Source organism: Amblyomma americanum, chromosome 10, assembly GCF_052857255.1.
Source record: "Amblyomma americanum isolate KBUSLIRL-KWMA chromosome 10, ASM5285725v1, whole genome shotgun sequence".
Taxonomy (NCBI): Eukaryota; Metazoa; Arthropoda; class Arachnida; order Ixodida; family Ixodidae; genus Amblyomma; species Amblyomma americanum.
In genome coordinates, this window is record NC_135506.1 from 84,426,518 (window position 1) to 84,446,755 (window position 20,238).

At 48.3% G+C, this 20,238-nt stretch overlaps 1 protein-coding gene across 1 annotated transcript; it reads right to left on the reverse strand.

Moving 5' to 3' along the window:
• Positions 1 to 4,459: 4,459 nt before the first annotated feature.
• Positions 4,460 to 19,240, reverse strand: LOC144108493 (endothelin-converting enzyme-like 1). The gene is made up of 7 exons (XM_077641713.1): positions 18,902 to 19,240; positions 17,567 to 17,812; positions 16,779 to 17,003; positions 10,020 to 10,178; positions 8,295 to 8,780; positions 7,221 to 7,424; positions 4,460 to 4,630 (listed from the first exon to the last, which is right to left on the reverse strand). Exons 1-7 carry the CDS (start codon positions 19,238 to 19,240, stop codon positions 4,460 to 4,462), a joined length of 1,830 nt encoding a protein of 609 aa, XP_077497839.1.
• Positions 19,241 to 20,238: the final 998 nt, after the last annotated feature.

The window sequence follows — 20,238 nt, forward strand, 5'->3', positions numbered from 1 at the left end:
TACGGTGCGCAGAGCTACCGGGGAAGAAAATACCTGTTTCCCTTTCACTTTCGGCTGTCGATATACACGAAACGCCCAATGCAGCAGCTGTGTCACACTAGGCAGGAGTTTAACGCCGACGGCCACCGCCATGCATGCACAACTATGCGAAACGAGTGGTTACCTTGGGGACAAATACCTTGGATCCCACTCAGTAGAACCATAGCAAAGAGAGTGGCCTACAAATGCGACCGCTTTTGTGTTTACAATGAAACCTTCATGCTAGCCGCAGTGCCTAAAAAGTTCATATTGCTTAACAGGGTGCGGGTTGAAAGTTGTTTGGCCGATCACATCAGAAAAGTTCTTGGTCCAGGAAAGAACAAGCACGTGATAAGGACGAGAACTGCGAGTGCTGACGTGGTGCATGTTGCGACCTTTGTGTCCGTATTTTAGTTCGGTACATGTCCTTTAGCGCTCAGGTGTCTGCTGACAACCGCTCATATCGACAAGTTCTAGACACCAGTAAGAGATATAGAGAGAGAAGCTCTTTAATGAAAAAATTGAGAATTTATCCGGTGTTTAAACACTGGAATGCTACACGGCGCTCGGAAGGACATTGGGAGATAACGGCGGAAGGAGGTCGAGGCAGAAAATGTAAAATAAAACAAATAAAAATGTTAGAAAATAAAATGCAGCCATTAAATGCGTACAAATGTGCATCGGCGGTTAATGATGTTACATATCAAATGATGAAGTGCATATTCTGATAAATGGGCTAACAAAACTCACAGCGAAAAGAGTGCATGAGGGCCACATGCAAGGCGAAATTAGAGCGTGTCAAGGTATCCAATGTCCTTTAGATGCGCAAACAAAAAGTTCATTGCATGTCTGTTCCCTATAGCGCAGGCTAAGGGACCTAGAACAATGGCCATTGTTAGAGGCAATGAGGAGAGCTCAGAAGCGTATCCAATATACGCATTCGGACAAAGAGACCCAAATCAACCGCACAGGTGGGTCATTTTCCAACCCTTCCATCTTAACCACTCAAGAAACTCACGGAATATTTTGTGCCATACAGGACGCCTCTTTAATCAATAAGCATCACAGCACTAACAACAGCATCTATACCGACTACAGCAAAGCCGTCCGCAATATACAACGCACACTACCGGAAACCCACCCAGATGACATTTTAGTGCAATCCTATAAGTGTAATTCGAACATTACAATCATCCTGCGTTGGACACCTCGTCATGCTGGGATCGAGAGAACTGAGTTGTTCAACAACGAACCCACGACATCAACATCAGGTGCCATCGATTTCCTGTCCAAATGCAACGTCAGTGGAAGACGCCGCAGCATAATAAGCGCATATAGTTGAACACTACTGCAACACCAGGAAAAATTGCAAAATGCTACTCCAACCTCACCCGTCACAGAAGACGGAACAAGAACGCGTCCTTCGCTAAGCTCAAGTACACTCTTCACCCCACTAATTCTCAACAGTTTCACATTGCGTGACACAGCTCGCTGCCCAACTGTACAGAGGTCAAGGCAGAAAGAGAACACCTTCTCTACTCATGGAGGATGAATAAAACGTACACTCGCCAAAAATGGGTTTTAAATTACGACATTTCGGGACCACTACGGGTCCCTTGTTCACAACAACGGACCCGTAGTGGTCCCATAATGTCATACCTTAAAACCCATTTTTTCCGAGACCACTACGGGTCCCTTGTTCACAACAAGGGACCTGTAGTGGTCCCGAAACGTCATATTTTAAAACCCATTTTTGGTGAGTGTACGTTTTATTCATCCACTGTTTCCCCTCGCCAGACAGGATTCTGTCGAACCCTTGACTACATTCTCTACTCATGTAACATCGTCATGGCTACTCCTTATTTGCCTTACCCTGCCCCTCTTATGTAACATCGTCATGGCTTCTCCTTAATTGCCTTACCCTCCCCCTCTCATGTAACATCGTCATGGCTTCTCCTTATTTGCCTTACCCTCCCCCTCTCATGTAACATCGTCATGGCTTCTCCTTATTTGCCTTGCCCTCCCCCTCTCATGTAACATCGTCATGGCTTCTCCTTATTTGCCTTACCCTCCCCCTCTTTACTGGAGTGCTTGGCTTCAATCGGGCTCGGCAGATTGTCAGTAGGCCTTGGCGGAACAAGCGCTGTTCTTAACTATGCCTTAGTGCTGGCCTCAATCAAAACTTTTCCCTCCTCCTTCCTCCTCTGCCCACCAGCAGTGTTCGCTGCGTTAACAATACCTTTCCTGTCATCTCTCGGCTAAGGGACCAAACCATAGGTCACGGGGTCGCGCTGCCAGCGGAGAGAGGCGTTGTTACCGTAACCTCCGGTGCTGCGTTATTGCTGCAGCCATTTTTCTTCCATTTAAAAGTATAAAATGTGCGGAAAATTTTTCAAGGTAAAATAAACACACGGAGAAAATGAGTATTCTTCCAAATATCTTAGAAACGACGAAAACAAGAATATACAGAACATTTCTGTGCAGTGATGCCCGACATTTAGCCCGAAATTAACCTTTTCATGATCGTCTTGACATATATCCTTTATTACCTCGAGATTTGGCTCCCTGAAAAGAGCCCGTCGCTAGAGTGTGGGGTCGATGGTGGGGACTGTTGTCGGCACTCAATGTCATGGTGAGTCAAAAAAGCATGCCAAGCAATAATGAAAGAGGCGGGGTGTGGCCGCCGGAGGGCCACCTGCTCAATTCCTACCCGACAGCGTTTCAGGAATCCCCTCAGATTACATTCTCTTCAGAAACCAAGCAGGTGACTTTGTGGCATCCAAGAGTGTGCAGTCGAAAGCAGATTGAGCCAAGGAAAACAAGGAAGTTGAAAGTCAATCCCATTAATGCATCTTTCAGAAACAACTGTTGAGCAGAATCCACTACAGTCCCAGAATATGCTTGATGAGGCACTCACACAAACGATATGGACGTGTGGGACAGCTTTTTTTTTGGGGGGGGGGAGGGGGTAGAAAACCGGTACTGACTTGAAGCCAGCGAGCTTCGAAAGCGTGCATTCGAGCAGTCGTCTATTACACTCGCCAAGGGAGCGAGTCTCGGCAGTTTAATAGAAGAGGCTGATAAGCAAAACAGTAGAAAATTGCTGTATTGCGATCCCGTCACCCAAGAAACGACCTCAGGTGGACGGCATGGCATGGCATGGAGAAGGTATGGGACGTTAAGATTTACGTGACCGACCTTTCATATATAAATTTATTGAAAATTATTTCTTTGAAAGGAAAATCGAACTATAGACAACAATTTCAGAAAAAAAAGCTGAGGACGAAATACGACGAATACACAAAGTAGCGAATGCTTAAAAACAGTACACAGCCTTTGTGGACTACAGTGACATACATATAAGCCCAGAGTAACGATTGTGCTCGACTTGGAGGTCAAAATATCAATAAGCATAAAATCACCGCGAAGAAATGCTAGTAATTTGCAGTATGCACACCGTCACTGATTGGCGGAGGGTTGAACATAGCTGAGTTGGCCTAATAACACTTAAAATCATACATACAGAATCATGTGGCATGATCATGAGCGCCAAATGAATGAAGGCTCGTATTGGAAGACAAACATGTCCGATCGCCTTCTCACGTAACAATTAACCAACGTGATAATGGTTGGCGTTTCCTCTCACCTCTCAATTGAGATCAGATGATTCTTTGTTGTGTAGAGTTATACTGAACATATCAAGGTATGAACACTAGCACCTCATTCATGCACAGTCATGGACAAAAGTTTGCAGGATTCGGATTCATCAAAGAAGATTTCTCCTCCGTCTCGATTTCCAGTTAGTTTGTACTGTTTCCATTGGATAGAGTACGCATGTATCCGCATAAATCTAAATTTTCATTCAAATGATTTTGCCTAATCTGGCTGAAATGAAGTTTTTAAACCTCGAACCTGACTCCCGCATACTTTTGTCCAAGACTGCGCTACCTAATAAAACATCACCTCTGATCCACCACAACACAAACACAGCGTGGACAACAAAGAGAAAAGTGTGGAACACAATAGTTCTGTAACAGGCGAACCGAAGGCAGAAAACCAGGAGCTCGGTTGGGAACTCACACGAAAACAGGTCCTGACCAGCGACATTCACTAAACATCCCTATTGTGATCATCATCACAATCACAGCACAGTAGCGTTTTCTCACAAACGCTTTACAAGTTGTCTGTGCTATTCCACAATGAGCAGAACAACGCCTAGATGCAAATGTGTACAGTAGCAACAGTTCAAATAGAGCAGGGCACTAGCTATGGGTTACATCAGCAATATCAGGAAACAGCTGAGAACAAGCGAAGGTAGTGGCTTCGCGCTGTCAATTGTAAAGAAGTCCTACGTAGATGTGCACACAGGTTTCACAAAGAAAACGGATTACTTAAGCGCGGCAAGATGTTGAGCATTGCTCTCGGTGTGAAGGGGTGCGGGTCATTCGAAGTAGGTGCACCTCCTCTCCGGGTTCATGGGTGAGCCACTGGGACAGTGGAAGGCCCGAGCGAAAGGCGATAGGTTTCTGACCGCCTTGTTGCAGTCTCCTCCCAGACTGCCGCCAGAGCCCCTGCGGCCGCACATGCTGAAGCACGCCGTGATGAAGAACACCTGCGTGTGACAAAGGAAACTCGTCAAAGAAGGGACGCGGGTATGTGCGGCTAGATCAAACCGGCATCCATTTTCGACCAGTGATTAGGAAGTTCATTTAAATCGTCACGTTTTCATCAATGTCACACAGCAAGAGTTGGCGAGAACCAGTAGTAGTGTTTAAATGTTTTGTGCGCTCTTATCCCGAGCAAGAACAGTCGGGATTAAGTCTTGGTTTGGGAAGTCATGTTTTGATCCAAGTCGACTTTAAAAGATAGCCGTATAGTGTGCAATATAGGCACACGTTTAATAATCCAAGATGGCCAAATCATTCTTCAGGTCAGTACTGCGGCGCCTCTTTCTCTCTCTTCGCTCTTTCAAACCATCTACTACTCATTCGCTGACAGTGCGGCTAAAGTGTTCACCGGGAATGAAATAGCCATAGAGAGCTTTAGATTCCTCATAAAAAATTAGTAATATATTCCTGAGGATCGAATATCTACAGCGGCAGCTGCCTGTCGAAGAAGCCTAAATGCAAAAAAACTAAACGTACTTTCAAATGCCAGTGCCCTTTATATTAAAGCAGGTCAAATTATATTTAAATTGCACACTCAAAGTAAGCCAGCTACTGAGTGTTTACTTACTTTATGACGAGTTTCAATTTGTGTCTGATCACTAAAACCTCTTTCTTATCAAAAAAACCTCAAAGCGTGCCTTTAAAAATACCCAAGGTTTTAACGGTGCTTTCAGTGACACAGACGGGAGAGCAACACGCTTTTCGCATTAGTGGTTCTCATTACGCCGATCGTATTATCTGAGCTATTCTTACTGGGTTCTGGCAGTTGCCCATACAGTTCGAAATTTGGACCTGAAAATTCTGCCGTCCTGCAAAAGACAGTTAAAGCGTTTTTAACACAGTGGGCTTTAAGATAAATATAAATATCTCTATAACACTTCTACCTAATTAAATGCGATGTAATCTGATGCGCAAATATGACAGGCTAACCGCCTTCAATTAAGGACAATGGTGCTCTGATAATATGCGGTCTGCTGTTTGACGGCAGCTTGGATTGTTTCTGGCAATAATGTTTTTGGATATGAGAGATCATTCGTCTCAACACGAAAAGTAACATCCACACTTGGTTTCACCAAGTCTCTATATAGATAAATAATCGAAGCGATAAATATTGTTGTCAATTAAAGCTCAAGCTTACAGTTTTTAAAATTATACACTTAAAATCAAGGCACCTCAACCATATGTCATGAGGAAAGCAATAAATGAAGCAATTAAAAGGTAAGTGAGATTTAGATGGTGGAGCGGGGGCCTCGGGATTAATTTCTATCACGCGGGAATAATAAAGGGAAATTGCACTGCACAGAGCGGGGCAGCCTTTAGGATTTTGCTTCCATCGAAGCGCGGTTGACATGGATCTACGTTGTCATCAACGAAACGCCGTTAATAGCCATGGCGGCGAGTCGATTGGCAGAACTCATGCAAGATGCATTCTATCGTCTGCCATCGCAAGAAAACAAAGGCGCCGAAAATGTGTAACTATATGCGGCGAGATCAAACCTGGTTGCTTTAGGTTATGAGTGGCGAGAAGGAGCCGTATGTGTCTCACTCTAGTAGAAAGATTAACGGAGATGAGAAGGCGTGAAAGCGAGTGGAGAAAATGATCTCTGCCACATTCGCCAAAGGAAAAGCAGTGACGCTGAACAACTTCATCTCGCATCCTCCAGCATCATTAGAAGTTTGGTTCCACACATCTCTATATTCGGCCTGCAACAACGGAACGGACCACTATGCATACGATTTATTGCGCCTCACTGTTCGTCAGAGGCACACAGCGGTGTCTCTACCAACTGTCGTTCTATCCGCTGTCCTTCTTTCGGCAGCCGCCACTCTCCGTTCATCAGTTAGCTAAGTTCGTCCTTCTTCCGCCTTGCGGCACATAGTTTTGACAGGCACAACGCCGCCGGTTAGATTCAGCAAGTCCTCGGCTTTATTCACGAATAATTTCATGGTCGTCATGCATCCATCCGTGCAGAGGGCTGCTGGCTCGTGACCCGAGCTACTTTTGTCCCGACTCCGAATGCACGCCTTGCTACGTAGATGGCACAGAGGAGACAGGCTAAACATCGCAAATGCCGTTCTGCCCGCTTGCTTATTCTCAGGACAGCAATTAACTGCATATTTTAACCTTCGCGTATTAGCATGCCACCGGCAATTTCCGCGGCCTCTCGTCCATCCCCAGATGAGATTCTGCTTGCTTCCCAAACAAATGAACTGGGCACTACGAGTAAGTCATGCCCCACAAAGTCACTATCCACTTCCTCCCTTTCCAGCCTCCCCTTTAGGGCATCAGGTGCTACAGGGGCCAGCCCACACTGATATGATTACAAAGGGCACAATCTTGGAAGCGCCAAGTTCCTGCCACAGGTCGATAATATTCCTTGATATCAAAGGCATTAAATTTCATTTCCAGATGACCATCAAGTAAGGTCGAGAGCTTTCACTAACGGAGGAATAAACCGATGGTGGTACTTCAAACTCTCGAGAAAGCCCTGAATTCGCGGATATCGCATTGACTGCGGCAAAAGTACGGCGTGCCTGATCGTCGGACCAGAGCGGGGAGACGCGCGTGCCACCCGCCTCTCGACGGCGGCTCCGCAGGAACGCATCGTGGGCGATGCGCAGTGCGGGCACCTCCGGGAAGATGTCGTCGCCTGAGGGAAGGCAGCGAGCCCTCTGCGCTGTGTGCTCGCGCCACTCGGCCGGCACCCACGAATCGTTGATGCGGCCGGATGGATCCACCTACAAGCACAGAGGGCGAGGAGCGCAAGTCGTAAGCCCTGTGCCTCCTTGATGTCGCTTCATCAACATTCACCTTGACAAAGTGGCTGCAGCAGCCATGCCTCTGACAAGTCAGATGCGTGCTTCGTTACCGACCGCGGAAAGCTTAGTTCGATAAAGCAGAAAAGAAACACCCCTGCAGGATGATTCCAGACGTGCCTTAGGATGAGTTCGATTCCTGCAATGTTAGCTCGAATCTCCAAAAATGTGGCGTTTCAAAGAAGGTATAAGACTATAAGACCTTTCACGCGAGGAAACTTTTTCTGCTTTCGAGCGGATTTTAATGGTCGAGGCATAACGAACTAGCAGCCCAGTTTATTTTCCGACTTCGTGAAATTACTCAGGATTCGTGAAAATTCCTGCAGTCCAATATGTTCAGATAGGAGTGTTCTTTTGTGCAAATGATGACAGCGCTGTAGCCAAATCATTGGTATGGAGAGTGACATATCGACGAGGCCTGCATTGACGGTATTGAAAGACTGTTTAGCCGGAAAGGGAGGAACCGGTGTTTTCCCAGAAAATGAAGCGCAAAGCGTGGACTAGTTTGTTTTACTTTAATGGGGTCGTTACTACGTTATAAACGGTACATTATTCTTTGCGCTTAACTATGTGTCTATGCTATTTTCGAATTGTATACTAAATAAAGTGTTCACTCCAGCATCAAATCTTCTGTGCACCTCTCCACTTACAAGCGTTTCAACCCAGAACGCCACCTATTTTATGACAGTAATGTTCACATATCCTAGGATACACTTATTATAAGCTCATTATGCAAACATTTCGGTCGTATATGTTCGCCGATCTGCGAAGCCTGTGCAATGCACCGCTCACCATGAGCCCTGTGCTGTCCACGGCCTTGACCAGCTCCTTGGCGAATGTGAATCCCAGGCCACCGTGTGTCATGGCGGGCGTTCCGTAGAGGTAGAACAGTGGCCTTTGCAGCGTCGCCACGGACACGGACACAACGTTGCGGAGGTAGTCGTAGCGGATCAATGGCATGAGGAAGTTCGCTCGCTGCGCCAGCGCTTGAGCGTATTGCGGTTGCTCTGAGAGCTGCCTCAGGCGCTCGTGGCCGTGCACCCAGTAGCGGGCAAGCGACTCCTGTGCGGGAGCGAAGTTGCTGTACATCTCGCTGAGGGCACGCCACTTCAGCAGCGAGTCGGGAGGCCACAGGGACACGCGAAACTTGTCCAGCTTGCTCTTGGCGGGGGCGGAAGCGTTGGAACTGGACGAATTGCTACCCAAGGCTACTGTGGCGAACCTTTCGCTGGCCGATTCTGTGATGTCCTCCAGAGTGCGGTCCACAATGGAGCGGGCCTTTGAAAATTTATGCATTTATAAAAATAATCAAACCTTTTGCTCCTGAAACAACCCAAAATCCAGTAAACGCACAGTAAGTATGCTACATTCATTTTTCCTCCCGTCAACTGGTGAGTGTTACAAAAAATTACAGAATATAGCCTTGAATACCTCCTCCCTCCTATAAAACTACTTCGCGCACACATTCCATAATGTCTCTGGTACCGCTTAGCGCGCAGCTAATGTATGAAAAAAATGAGAAACGATGCGCGGTACATGAGAAGACAGTAAATGGTCGGTGGTATTTTGAAAATTAATTGCCACAACAGGTTGTAACAAACGATTCATATGCAAGAAGAAAAGTTGGTTTCCTGTCATTTTAAGAGGAGCAAGAGCTGCACTATTCCACGGCTGAGAGTCATGGTATGACAGCTTTTATTCAGGAAAATGACCAATAGACGCAACCAAGCCTGTAGTTCCTGCCCAATAAAATCTATTTAGGTTAGCATCCAGGATGAATAATGGAAAATACTATGAGTGCGGAGGTAAGTTTTCAGAAAAAGAAAAAAAAGCCGAAAATGGTTTTTACTCATGCTTGAAGTATCGATGCTTGCATGGAAAACAGATTTTGTGTTCAACATGGTTGAATCGAAAATCATAATATTGCGATGATATACTGCGCTGCCATTTTAATTCAGGGCATATCAGTTAAGATGTGCCAGAATTTGTACAGTAGTGCGCGCTACGAATGTTCGTCAGCGCAGAGTTTTAAGCAGTCATGCTTAGATGACTTTTAGGAGAATTACAAAGTGTTTGAGATATACTAAACTAATTATGTTTTAAGAACAAGAATAAAACACATATGCACATCTAATTTCATTACGATATCATTAATAATAAAAATGTTCATTTTAATACCCGCATCTCCCCTTAAATGGAAGCGTGGAATTTAAAACACACACCGTTTTGCAGGTTCTTTATTGTGTAAAGCACATTGCAGCTTGGCAGGTGACAGTTTTGTTGTCGCCTAAATTAGCCCTCCCTGCTCCCAGAGTCATTTGCATATCTGATTCATGTAGCCAGTGAGATTACGGATGGTTTCCCGTTCTTTCTCTTAACACTAAACTCCAGCCTACCACCCTATATAAGTGAGCATCGGTCAACAAAAATCCTCTCAGGTTATTACACAATCTAAATGTGATTACGGTTGCTGGTTTTAAGCATCTCTGCCTTAAGATACAATATCATGACGCTAACCTTTGACGTGAAGAGTGCTTCCAGGAACAGCAACCTGATCAGCACGCCGTAGGATGCCTCAACCTCGGTGGCACAGAAGACCGGCCGATTGCTGATGCCGCGATCGAATTCGCCGAACTTGTTCTTTAGCAATTCGATGTTTCCAAGTGGGGCGAACACCTGCGGCACAAAACCGGTCCTGCGGCTGCACTCTTCTGTGTCCCAATCTCTTTATAGCACTAGGTGTTGAAACCCCCAGTTTACCCGATATATTGTTGTCCCCGTCAAGAATGAATTTACGTCATCACATAGAAAAGTCACAATGTCACTGGACATAAGCGACAAAGCGACACCAGTAAGGAAATCATACTGTCACGTAGTGGTGACGGCAGTCGAAGCAGTGATGAAGACGGACGAAAGGGTCTTCTAAAAAAACTGTTTATTGGGCTGACTTGCACCCAAAATGGACTGAATCACTCGGCGGCGGCGAAGCGACAAGCGTGCTCGGCGGTCGTCGAACAGAATGCCCGCCGCTGTCGGCCGTGCTCAATTTAAAGCTGATAGCGAACATTCGAGATAAAGGGCGCAAAGTTACTAGAACATTCCGGAACAACGTAGAATCAGCTTTGCCTGGCTGCGATCAATCGAGATAAATCTAGTCGCGTCTTGCGTCGCAAACAAAGCGATAAGGTGGTGTCGCGGCAGATTTGAAAAACGAACAAACACTGCAAATATTGGCGACATTACTCCCCTCTCAAAGAAGCATCGACCCGATGCATTAAAACAAGTAATGCGACTAGTAAGGGAAAAAAACAGATCTTGCGAAAATAGAGCATGGAAATGCAGCGGCCTTTAGCGCGCATAATACGGCTTCAGACGGACTACATGGACAACTTCTGGTCGTACGCGGCGTCGCTGGGATTCAGTCATTGCGTCAGGGATGACTTCATAATCCAGTTCACCCAGCCGACGAAGAACCTTGTACGGGCCGAAATAGCGGCGCAAAAGCTTTTAACTCAATCCACGGCGGCGAATGGGCGTCCACACCCAGACTTGGTCTCCTGGCTTGTATTCCGCGTTGCGCCTTCGTAGGTTGTAGCGTCTGGCGTCGGACCGCTGCTGATCTTTGATCCGTAATCGGGCAAGCTTTCGAGCTTCTTCTGCGCGTTGAAGGTAGGCGGCAACGTCGACGTTCTCTTCTGTAACGTTGGGCAGCATGGCGTCTAGCGTGGTCGTGGCCTCCCTGCCATGGACGAGCCTAAAAGGCGTCATCTGGGTGGTCTCCTGCACTGCGGTGTTGTAGGCGAAGACGACGTAAGGCAGGATGACATCCCAGGTTTTATGTTCGGCATCGACATACATAGCGAGCATATCGGCGATGGTTTTGTTCAGGCGCTCGGTCAGTCCGTTGGTCTGCGGATGGTATGAAGTTGTCCTCCGGTGGCTGGTTTGGCTGTAGCGCAGGATGGCTTGCGTGAGTTCCGCCGTAAATGCTGTTCCTCTGTCCGTGATGAGCACATCGGGGGCGCCGTGTCGAAGAAGAATGCACTCCACGAAAAATTTGGCCACTTCTGCTGCTGTTCCGTTCGGTAGGGCTTTCGCCTCGGCGTAGCGGGTCAGGTAGTCGGTCGCTATGATGATCCACTTATTTCCAGATGTTGACGTTGGAAAAGGGCCAAGCAAGTCCTTGCCAATCTGCTGAAAGGGTCTTGAGGGAGGTTCAATGGGGTTCAGAAATCCTGCTGGTCGTGTGGGAGGAGTCTTTCGTCGCTGACAATCTCGGCATGTTTTCACATAGTGTGCGACATCGGCAGACAGTCGGGGTAAGTAATACTTGTCTTGAATGCGGCGGAGGGTGCGAGTAAACCCGAGATGTCCAGCTGTCGGCTCGTCGTGTGAAGCCTGTAGAACTTCTTCGCGGAAACAAGTAGGTACAACAAGGAGGTAGGCTGTTTTGTTCGCTGTAAAGTTCTTCTTCACAAGGACCTCGTTCTGCACACAGAAAGAAGACAGTCCTCGCTTGAATGAAGCGGGGGGTGAAGAAACCTTGCCTTCCAGGTACTCGATGAGGCCTTTTAGGTTGGGGTCCGAGCGCTGCTGCTGGGCAAAAGAGCTTGCGCTGATGGGTCCCAGGAAGGCGTCCTCATCGTCGTCCAGCGGCGGTGCATCTACAGGGGCTCGTGAGAGGCAATCGGCGTCAGTGTGCTTGCGTCCGGACTTGTAAACGACGGTGACGTCAAACTCCTGGAGACGCAGACTCCATCGAGCGAGTCGGCCAGAGGGATCCTTCAAATTGGCAAGCCAGCAGAGCGCGTGGTGGTCGCTGACCACCTTGAACGGCCGTCCGTAGAGGTAGGGGCGGAATTTTTCGACGTAGCCCAGATGATGGCAAGGCACTCCTTCTCAGTGGTCGAATAGTTAGCCTCGGCCTTGGAAAGGGAACGGCTAGCGTATGCGATGACCTTCTCCAGCCCGTCACTTTTTTGAACGAGAACGGCGCCTAGTCCCATGCCGCTTGCGTCGGTATGAACTTCAGTATCGGCGTTTTCATCAAAATGCGCAAGGATCGGTGGGGACTGTAAACGACGCTGAAGTTCCTTGAAAGCTTCTGATTGCGGCGCTTCCCATTTAAACGGCACGTCTGCCTTCATCAGTTGGGTCAGGGGCTCGGCGATGTGCGAAAAGGTTTTCACAAATCGTTGGTAATATCCGCATAGTCCGAGAAATCTGCGCACTGCTTTCTTATCGGCCGGCGGTTGAAACTGTTCAATAGCAGCTGTTTTCTGCGGGTCTGGGCGTACTCCTTCCTTGCTAACGATGTGGCCTAGAAACAGCAGCTCTTCGTAGGCAAAGTGGCATTTCTCTGCTTTCAAGGTTAGGCCAGACGACTTGATTGCGTCTAGTACTGTTCGAAGTCTTTTGAGGTGCTCTTCAAAGTTCGAGGCGAAGACAACGACGTCATCTAAATATACCAGACAAATCTGCCACTTCAGGCCTGCCAGCACTGTATCCATTACTAGCTGAAACGTCGCTGGTGCGGAACAGAGACCAAATGGCATCACCTTGAACTCAAACAGCCCATCCGGAGTTATGAATGCTGTCTTCTCGCGATCTCTTTCGTCGACCTCAATTTGCCAGTAGCCGCTCTTCAGGTCCATCGATGAGAAATATTTGGCGTTGCAGAGGCGGTCCAGTGTGTCGTCGATGCGGGGGAGGGGGTAGACGTCCTTCTTTGTTATGTTGTTCAAGCAGCGGTAATCCACGCAGAATCGAAGTGCGCCGTCTTTCTTTCTCACTAGAACAACCGGTGCCGCCCATGGGCTGTTTGAAGGCTGGATGACGTCGTCGCGAAGCATTTCTTCGACTTGGTCCCGGATGGCTTGTCGTTCTCGCGGAGACACACGGTAGGGGCTTTGACGGAGAGGTCGGACGTGTTGATCCGTTATAATGCGATGCTTGGCAATTGGCGTCTGTCGCACCTTCGGCGATGTCGAAAAGCACTCACTGTAGTTTTGAAGCAGATTGCGGATCTGGTCTTGTCTGTTCCGGTGCAGGGCTGGGTTGATGTCGAAAGTGGGCGAGTTCTCTTGGTCAGGCGGATCTTCTGCGGAGGGGTCGGAGAGGGCGAAGGAATCCCGTACGTCAGATATTTCGTCGTAGAAAGCAATCGTCGTTCCTCTGTTAATATGCCGGTATTCTTCGCTGAAGTTAGTCAGCAGTACTTCGGCCTGGCCATTGCGGAAATGTGCGATGCCTCTTGCGATGCTGATTCCTCTGTCTAGTAGCAACTGCATGTTCCCCTCGATGATGGCTTCAGTGTTTATGGCTTTCGTGGCGCCTACGGTCACGATAACGCTTGAACGGGGTGGGACGCTCACTTCTTCCTCCAGGACACTAAGGGAAACGTGATTTTCCCGAGTTTTCATCGAAGCGATGGCTTCGTCCGTCGAAAGCGTGATCAGCTTGGATCGCAGGTCGATGATCGCCTGATGCTCATTAAGGAAATCCATACCCAAGATCACTTCGCGGGAGCATTGCGGTAGCACAACGAAGGTCGCAGGATAGGTATGTCCTTTGACAGTCACTCGCGCTGTGCATCGTCCTGATGGCGTAATGAGGTGGCCCCCAGTGGTGCGAATTTGTGGGCCGTCCCAAGCCGTTGTGACTTTTCTGAGCTGCGCAGCGAATATTCCATTAATCACCGAGTAATCGGCTCCTGTGTCGACTAGAGCGGTAACTTTCCGGCCGTCGATAGTCACTTCTAGGTCGGAGGTCCTGGCTCTTGCATTGCATGTCGCTCTCGGCGTCGGGTCACGGCTTCGTCGCGTATGCGAGTCACGGGTTGGGCGTGTGGTCGAAGCTCCTCTGGGTGGCGGCGTCGATTTCAAGGTAGCTTGCGTCGTGGTCGAGGTTCTCATTGTGTGCGGCGTTGGTGCAGCGAGTGTCGGTTCTTCATGCGGCGTCGCGGGTGCAGCGTCTTCATGGGGCGTGGTCAGTGGAGGATCTTCGGCGTTTAGCTCGTGAGCAACCTCACCTCCAGAGGTTGCTGCCTTTAGTTTCCCCTAAGGGGGCTGGGCGACCTTCCTCGTACCATGGCTGCGTAGCTGCGGCGTGGCGACGCAAAGCGCGAGGTTGACGGCGATGGTGAGCGCGAAAAGCGGTTCGGCGTGTACTCTTCTCGACGCAGGTACTCGTCGATTTCGTGCGGACGTTGTCCGAAGCGTGGTCGTGGGGCGTTAACGGCAAATCCTCGAAGACCGATACGTCGGTACGGGCAGTGACGAAGAATATGGCCGGCCTCACCGCAATGGAAGCACAACGGCCGGTTGTCGGAAGTCCTCCAGGCGTCGCATTTCCTGGGGCTTGAGCGTCGCTCATAGGCTGGGCGGGCGGGGGCTGGGAGGCGGCGTTGTGGAACGATTGGCTCATCTCGGCGAGGACGTGGGGGTTGTCGCTGGGGCTGAGCAGTACTTACTGCAGCGGCGTAGGTCATGGCCTGGGGTTCTGTGGCCGTCGGGGTGCCAAGTGCCTGTTGCACGTCTTCCCGTACCACATCCATCAGAGTCGCTGCTTGTGGCTATGGGGAAGATGGCAGTAATCGGCGTAGCTCCTCTCGTACGATTTCGCGGATAACTTCCCGCAAGCTGTCGCTGGTGGTGGCCGGCGTGTCCGAACGGATTGCACAGGCAGAGGAAGGGCGATTGTACTGCCGAGCTCGAACGTCGAGGGTATTCTCAATCGTGCAGGCTTCTTGTATAAACTCCTCGACTGTTTTTGGCGGCTGGCGGACGAGGCTTGCAAAGAGTTGTTCTTTTACGCCGGCATTAAAAACTGAACTTTCTTTTCCTCGGTCATCCCGGGATCGGCGCGGCGAAATAGGCGCTTCATCTCCTCGACGTAACTGCGGATGGGCTCATTCGGAAGCTGGATCCTGGACTCGAGGAGTCATTCGGCTCTTTCTTTCCTCACGACACTGGTGAATACCTTCAATAGTTCTCTCTTGAATAGCTCCCATGTCGTAAGGGACGACTCGTAGTTTTCGTACCACGTGCGTGCGGAGCCATCCAATGAGAAAAAAACGTGTCCAATCTTTGCCGCATCATCCCACTTGTTGAATGACGCCACGCGCTCAAATTGGTCCAACCATTCTTCAGGGTCTTCGCCTAGGGATCCATTGAAAGTTGGCGGCACCCGCGGCTGCTGCAGTATGATCGGTGTCGACATCTTTGGCGAGGTTGCAGTGCTGGTAGCAGCGTCTTTTCGCTGTCTGGTGCGGTCCGGCAGTTTACCGAACTCAGGCTCCTCTCCCTGGAGACGTCGGCTGGCTCGCTGAGCTGCTTGTTCGTCCTCGGGTGTGAAGCGCTTAGGGCTGGGTTCACGACTTGAAGGGGGCGTCCGGAACATGGAAGTTACCCAGCACCTCCACCAGATGTCACGTAGTGGTGACGGCAGTCGAAGCAGCGATGAAGACGGACGAAAGGGTCTTCTAAAAGAACTGTTTATTGGGCTGACTTGCACCCAAAATGGACTGAATCACTCGACGGCGGCGAAGCGACAAGCGTGCTCGGCGGTCGTCGAACAGAATGCCCGCCGCTGTCGGCCGTGCTCAATTTAAAGCTGATAGCGAACATTCGAGATAAAGGGCGCAAAGTTACTAGAACATTCCGGAACAACGTAGAATCAGCTTTGCCTGGCTGCGATCAATCGAGATAAATCTAGTCGCGTATTGCGTCGCAAACAAAGCGATAAGGTGGTGTCGCGGCAGATTTGAAAAACGAACAAACACTGCAAATATTGGCGGCAATACCATGCGATATTTTGCATCTCATACGATGATGTGCCCACCAGCTGCGCAAATTTCGCTGCATGCGACTAGTGTGCCCTTGGCATATTCCCTAATGATGCAAAATGGCCACCATCATTTTCTAGAAGGGCTTGTGAACACGAGTGCGGTGGTGATAGAAGAGTACGTGCTTTTAATGGCTAAGTCAACAAAAGGGCTTTGCAGCTTGCGAAGAGAATATTTCTCCTTTCTGCTTGCAAAGGAACAGTTTGAGGTATACATGTCGTTGTGACTATCTTACATTTTTACTGACAGAAATACGCCATCCCTCAGGCAAAACGATCTGTAGACCTCTTGTAAAATTATATCCAAACAGATATGTCGCCAGGTGGACGTCAAGCTTGACTGCGTCCTCCAATCATCTCTTTTGACTCCCCGTAAACCTGCAGACCCGAAAACTTTGCAGCACTGTTGACTCATATCAAGTGACTGAATACCTGCACGAAGAACCAGGCGATGTGCCGCGCCACCTCGCGTCGGCTGTACTTGGCGAAGAGCTGGTCGACCGTGGTGAGAAGCGCCGTGTCCTCGACCAGGACGTGGTCGCCAGCACCGAAATCGGGCCACAACGCCACGTGAGAGCCGATCTCGGACAACCCCTCGGAGGAGTTGATACTCGGCGTCAGGCGTTCGATCTCCGACAGAGGGAATTCAGCCGGAGTCTGCGCAAAGGCCCGTCGGGTCAAGGAAATATTATTTCTGAGGGGTTTTGAGTGTGTAGCTGTGAGCTTGCGTCATGATGCACTGCTGTCGCGTGACATTTCTCTATTTTGTAATGGTGGTATGATGTTGCGGGTATTGAAATAATCTTACGAAACCATAATTAGAAATTATTAGAAATAGCCCTTTGCACGACGTATTAAATGACTACTTTGTACACATACCCTGCATGGGAAACAATAGAAGGGACCATTAGGTAAGTGTCAGCACTGGATGGCCTGAGCAAGCAGCTACAGAAAAAACTTTACATAGATACAACTACATGACATATAACTACATACATGCGTCGTTTTATGGGCTTAAGACATTAGGAAATTAGCCTAGATAGCTCTGTTTTTTTCATGCCATGATTGTTTTCACAGCATATGTGTTTAAATATTCTTTCGGCTCAAAACCAAGAACATACGAGACGTAGCCGCCTATAGGAATATTAAGAGTTCGGGGTATTTTTCTTGGTCGCTTGCTTTCCTTTTCGTACGTTCACAATTCTTTCTAAATCACCTGCCTTGTTCTTCCGAATCAGCACCTCCATGAAGCGCCCGAGGATATCCGATTCCATTGCCGCCGTCTTCGCGACTTCTTCAGTAGGATTCGACTCGTTAACGCCAGCAAAGGAATCGAAGTAGCTCCTGTAGTACTTGTAGTAGACGCGCTCAGCTATCAGGCTCTCTTGGAACTTGGACCAGAACATCATGAAGTTCCCCGAGCGAAGCATGAGCGCGTTCCGGTTTCCGCTATGATTCTGCCGCACCTGGAGCATATGAGAGTTTTTAAATTTGGCCCGCGGCAATTGAAACCAGAAATGGCACTGACGTGCAAGCTGGTAAGTTTATTTCTGAAGTTTATAACATTTTCGGTTATCTCTAGTAGTTAACCAGTAATCACAGCTCACACCATCGTAAAGTCCTCCCAATGACTAAAACTGCCAGCGAGAAAGAATTTATGACAGCTTCATAAAGCGCACTCGCATGCAATAAGGCTATTAGGTACTTTTTCTACACAATACTGATAGACTTATCTTAAACCGCAGTGTGCACATTTTAATGAGAGCGTTTCATACTTTCAGAAGTTTCAGAACTTAAGGCACCTGTGGACACAAAAATCAAGACTTCTATTGCACTCCTGAATGTCTTTGTATTCAGTGAATTCAGTCGTTAAGAGACGTCAAAGTAATCACTGCTAGCAATCGCAGAAAATGGGAAGATGAGGAAAAGGCCCTTAAATCTTATTCTCTGGTTTGCCTCACTTATCGCAACATTATCGAGAAGCCTTAGACGAGAAACAGTCGCCAGCACGAAACAAAAGAGAACGTAAACGGGGATCGAGCGGACAACCCGAGCACTGACCGAGAAGTTGTTTTTTTGTTTTGCAATGATACATACATGTAAATCACTTGATTTCCTTATTGGTAACCTGTTATTTTTCAGTAGTCAGGCTCGTCAGAAGGAGTAAAGAGCAACTAAAAAGTGGAACAGAGTGAACAGTCTCTGCGATCCGGCTTTACAGCCTTAGCCGTGAGAATCTTCCAGGAGTGGTCATGATATAGAATTCCGCGAGGGATGATTCGTGTAGTAGGGTGTCAGGAAGAGTGACATCATGCTTAAGATTTGCCCGCGGCATTGCTGAAATATTTTTGAGTCTCAATTTGCGGAAGTTTAAAGCAGCTCATTTTCTTCGCTGTCAGAAACGTTCATTGAAATTTGTCGACTATCAAGCCGACAATAGCTTTCCAATGGTCACACTCTTAAGTGATAAAAAAAGCCTATGAGACGCTCAAAAACGTTACAACTTGCAAGAATATGCGTTTTAAAGAGATAAGAGACCGCGTTCATGCACGTGCCTTGAACCATGTTTCAATGGCGTAACTTGTGGTTGCCGTGGCGTAGCTCACAAACTGTTTGGACGGGCTCCATGCCGAGCATGCGTAAGCACTGAAGTCCTGGCACGGGTCCACACTGCCGTTAATGTTTTGGCGCAGGAGTCGTTCGTGGATCACGCAGTCCTCGGTTCGGCAGATCTTCTGCGCTGTCACAATGGCATTGCGGTAACGCGCGAACATGAACAGCACCAACATAAACGCCACAAATACACCTGCGCCGAGTGCGAACGCCAACCAGGCGCCGTGCGCCTGCAGGTAAAACTGCCAGCCGCGAGGGGACGTCTGGGTCGTGGGCCCCATCTGCGTAGTGGATAGACAACACACGTGGCATCAACTTGATACCTCTCACAAATACAATTTTTGTAAAATGTAAAGCCTAATGTAATTGCTTGTGTGCCGTACTGTGTGATCCTGAACTCACCGCCACCCGTCTAAGTCACCTGAATCTTGAAACTCAGAAAATCACGCATCATGGGCGCTAGATTAACAACAATACATGAATTAGAGGAAAAGCCCCTGTTATCTTCAGACTTGACAAATACTGCACCTTCCACGGTTACAGAAGGTAGTACTATGGAATCACTTTTAGGTGTTTGGAGCGTAAACTTCAGCATCCACAAGTTGCAGGTATACAATTGGAGCGTAAACATCAGCATCCACAAGTTGCAGGTATACAATGTGCCGACTAGACGGCATGGTGGCTCAGTAGTTATGGTGCTCGGCTGCTAACCCGAAATACGCGTGTTCTAACCCAGCCGCGGTGGTCGCATTTCAGTGGAGGCGAAATGCTGGAGTTCCGTGTGCTGTAAGATGTCAGAGCTTTGTAAAGAAAACCAGGTGGCCGGAAATTATCCAGCAGTCTTTACGACGTCCCTCAGCCCCAGAAGCTTTGGGACGTTAACCCCATAAAAGCAAACAAATTTGAATTAGAGAAAACCTAGCTCCAAAACCATGCAAATCACAAAGACGAACGACGAGGAGACACAAGCGCTATACTCACAACACAATTTTTTCTGAAGCCAGGATGCAGCTTATGTAGGGTGAAGCTTCAAAGGGAGAGAAAGGTGACATGGATGAGAAAGTGAACAAAGGCAACATCGCCTCGCAGAAACGGGCAGGCAGCCAAAAATCACGAAAGAAAAAGAAAAATTACATAATAACTGAATCTAAAAAGTTAATCTCTAAGGCAAAAGAAAAGAGAAAGAAGGAGTACAGATGCACCTGCAGCCAAATTTCTTTATGTAGAAAGCCTCCAGGCTGACACGCGAAGTCTTATCTTCGTCTCATTTAAACACGCC

Coding starts and splice junctions, on each gene's coding strand:
- LOC144108493 (XM_077641713.1), bottom strand. CDS start 19,240: ATGGGGCCCACGACCCAGACGTCCCCTCGCGGCTGGCAGTTTTACCTG. Junction 17,813..18,901: donor CCATTGAAACATGGTTCAAG/GCACGTGCATGA, acceptor CATATGCTCCAG/GTGCGGCAGAATCATAGCGG. Junction 10,179..16,778: donor TCGCCTGGTTCTTCGTGCAG/GTATTCAGTCAC, acceptor TTTGTGCCGCAG/GTGTTCGCCCCACTTGGAAA.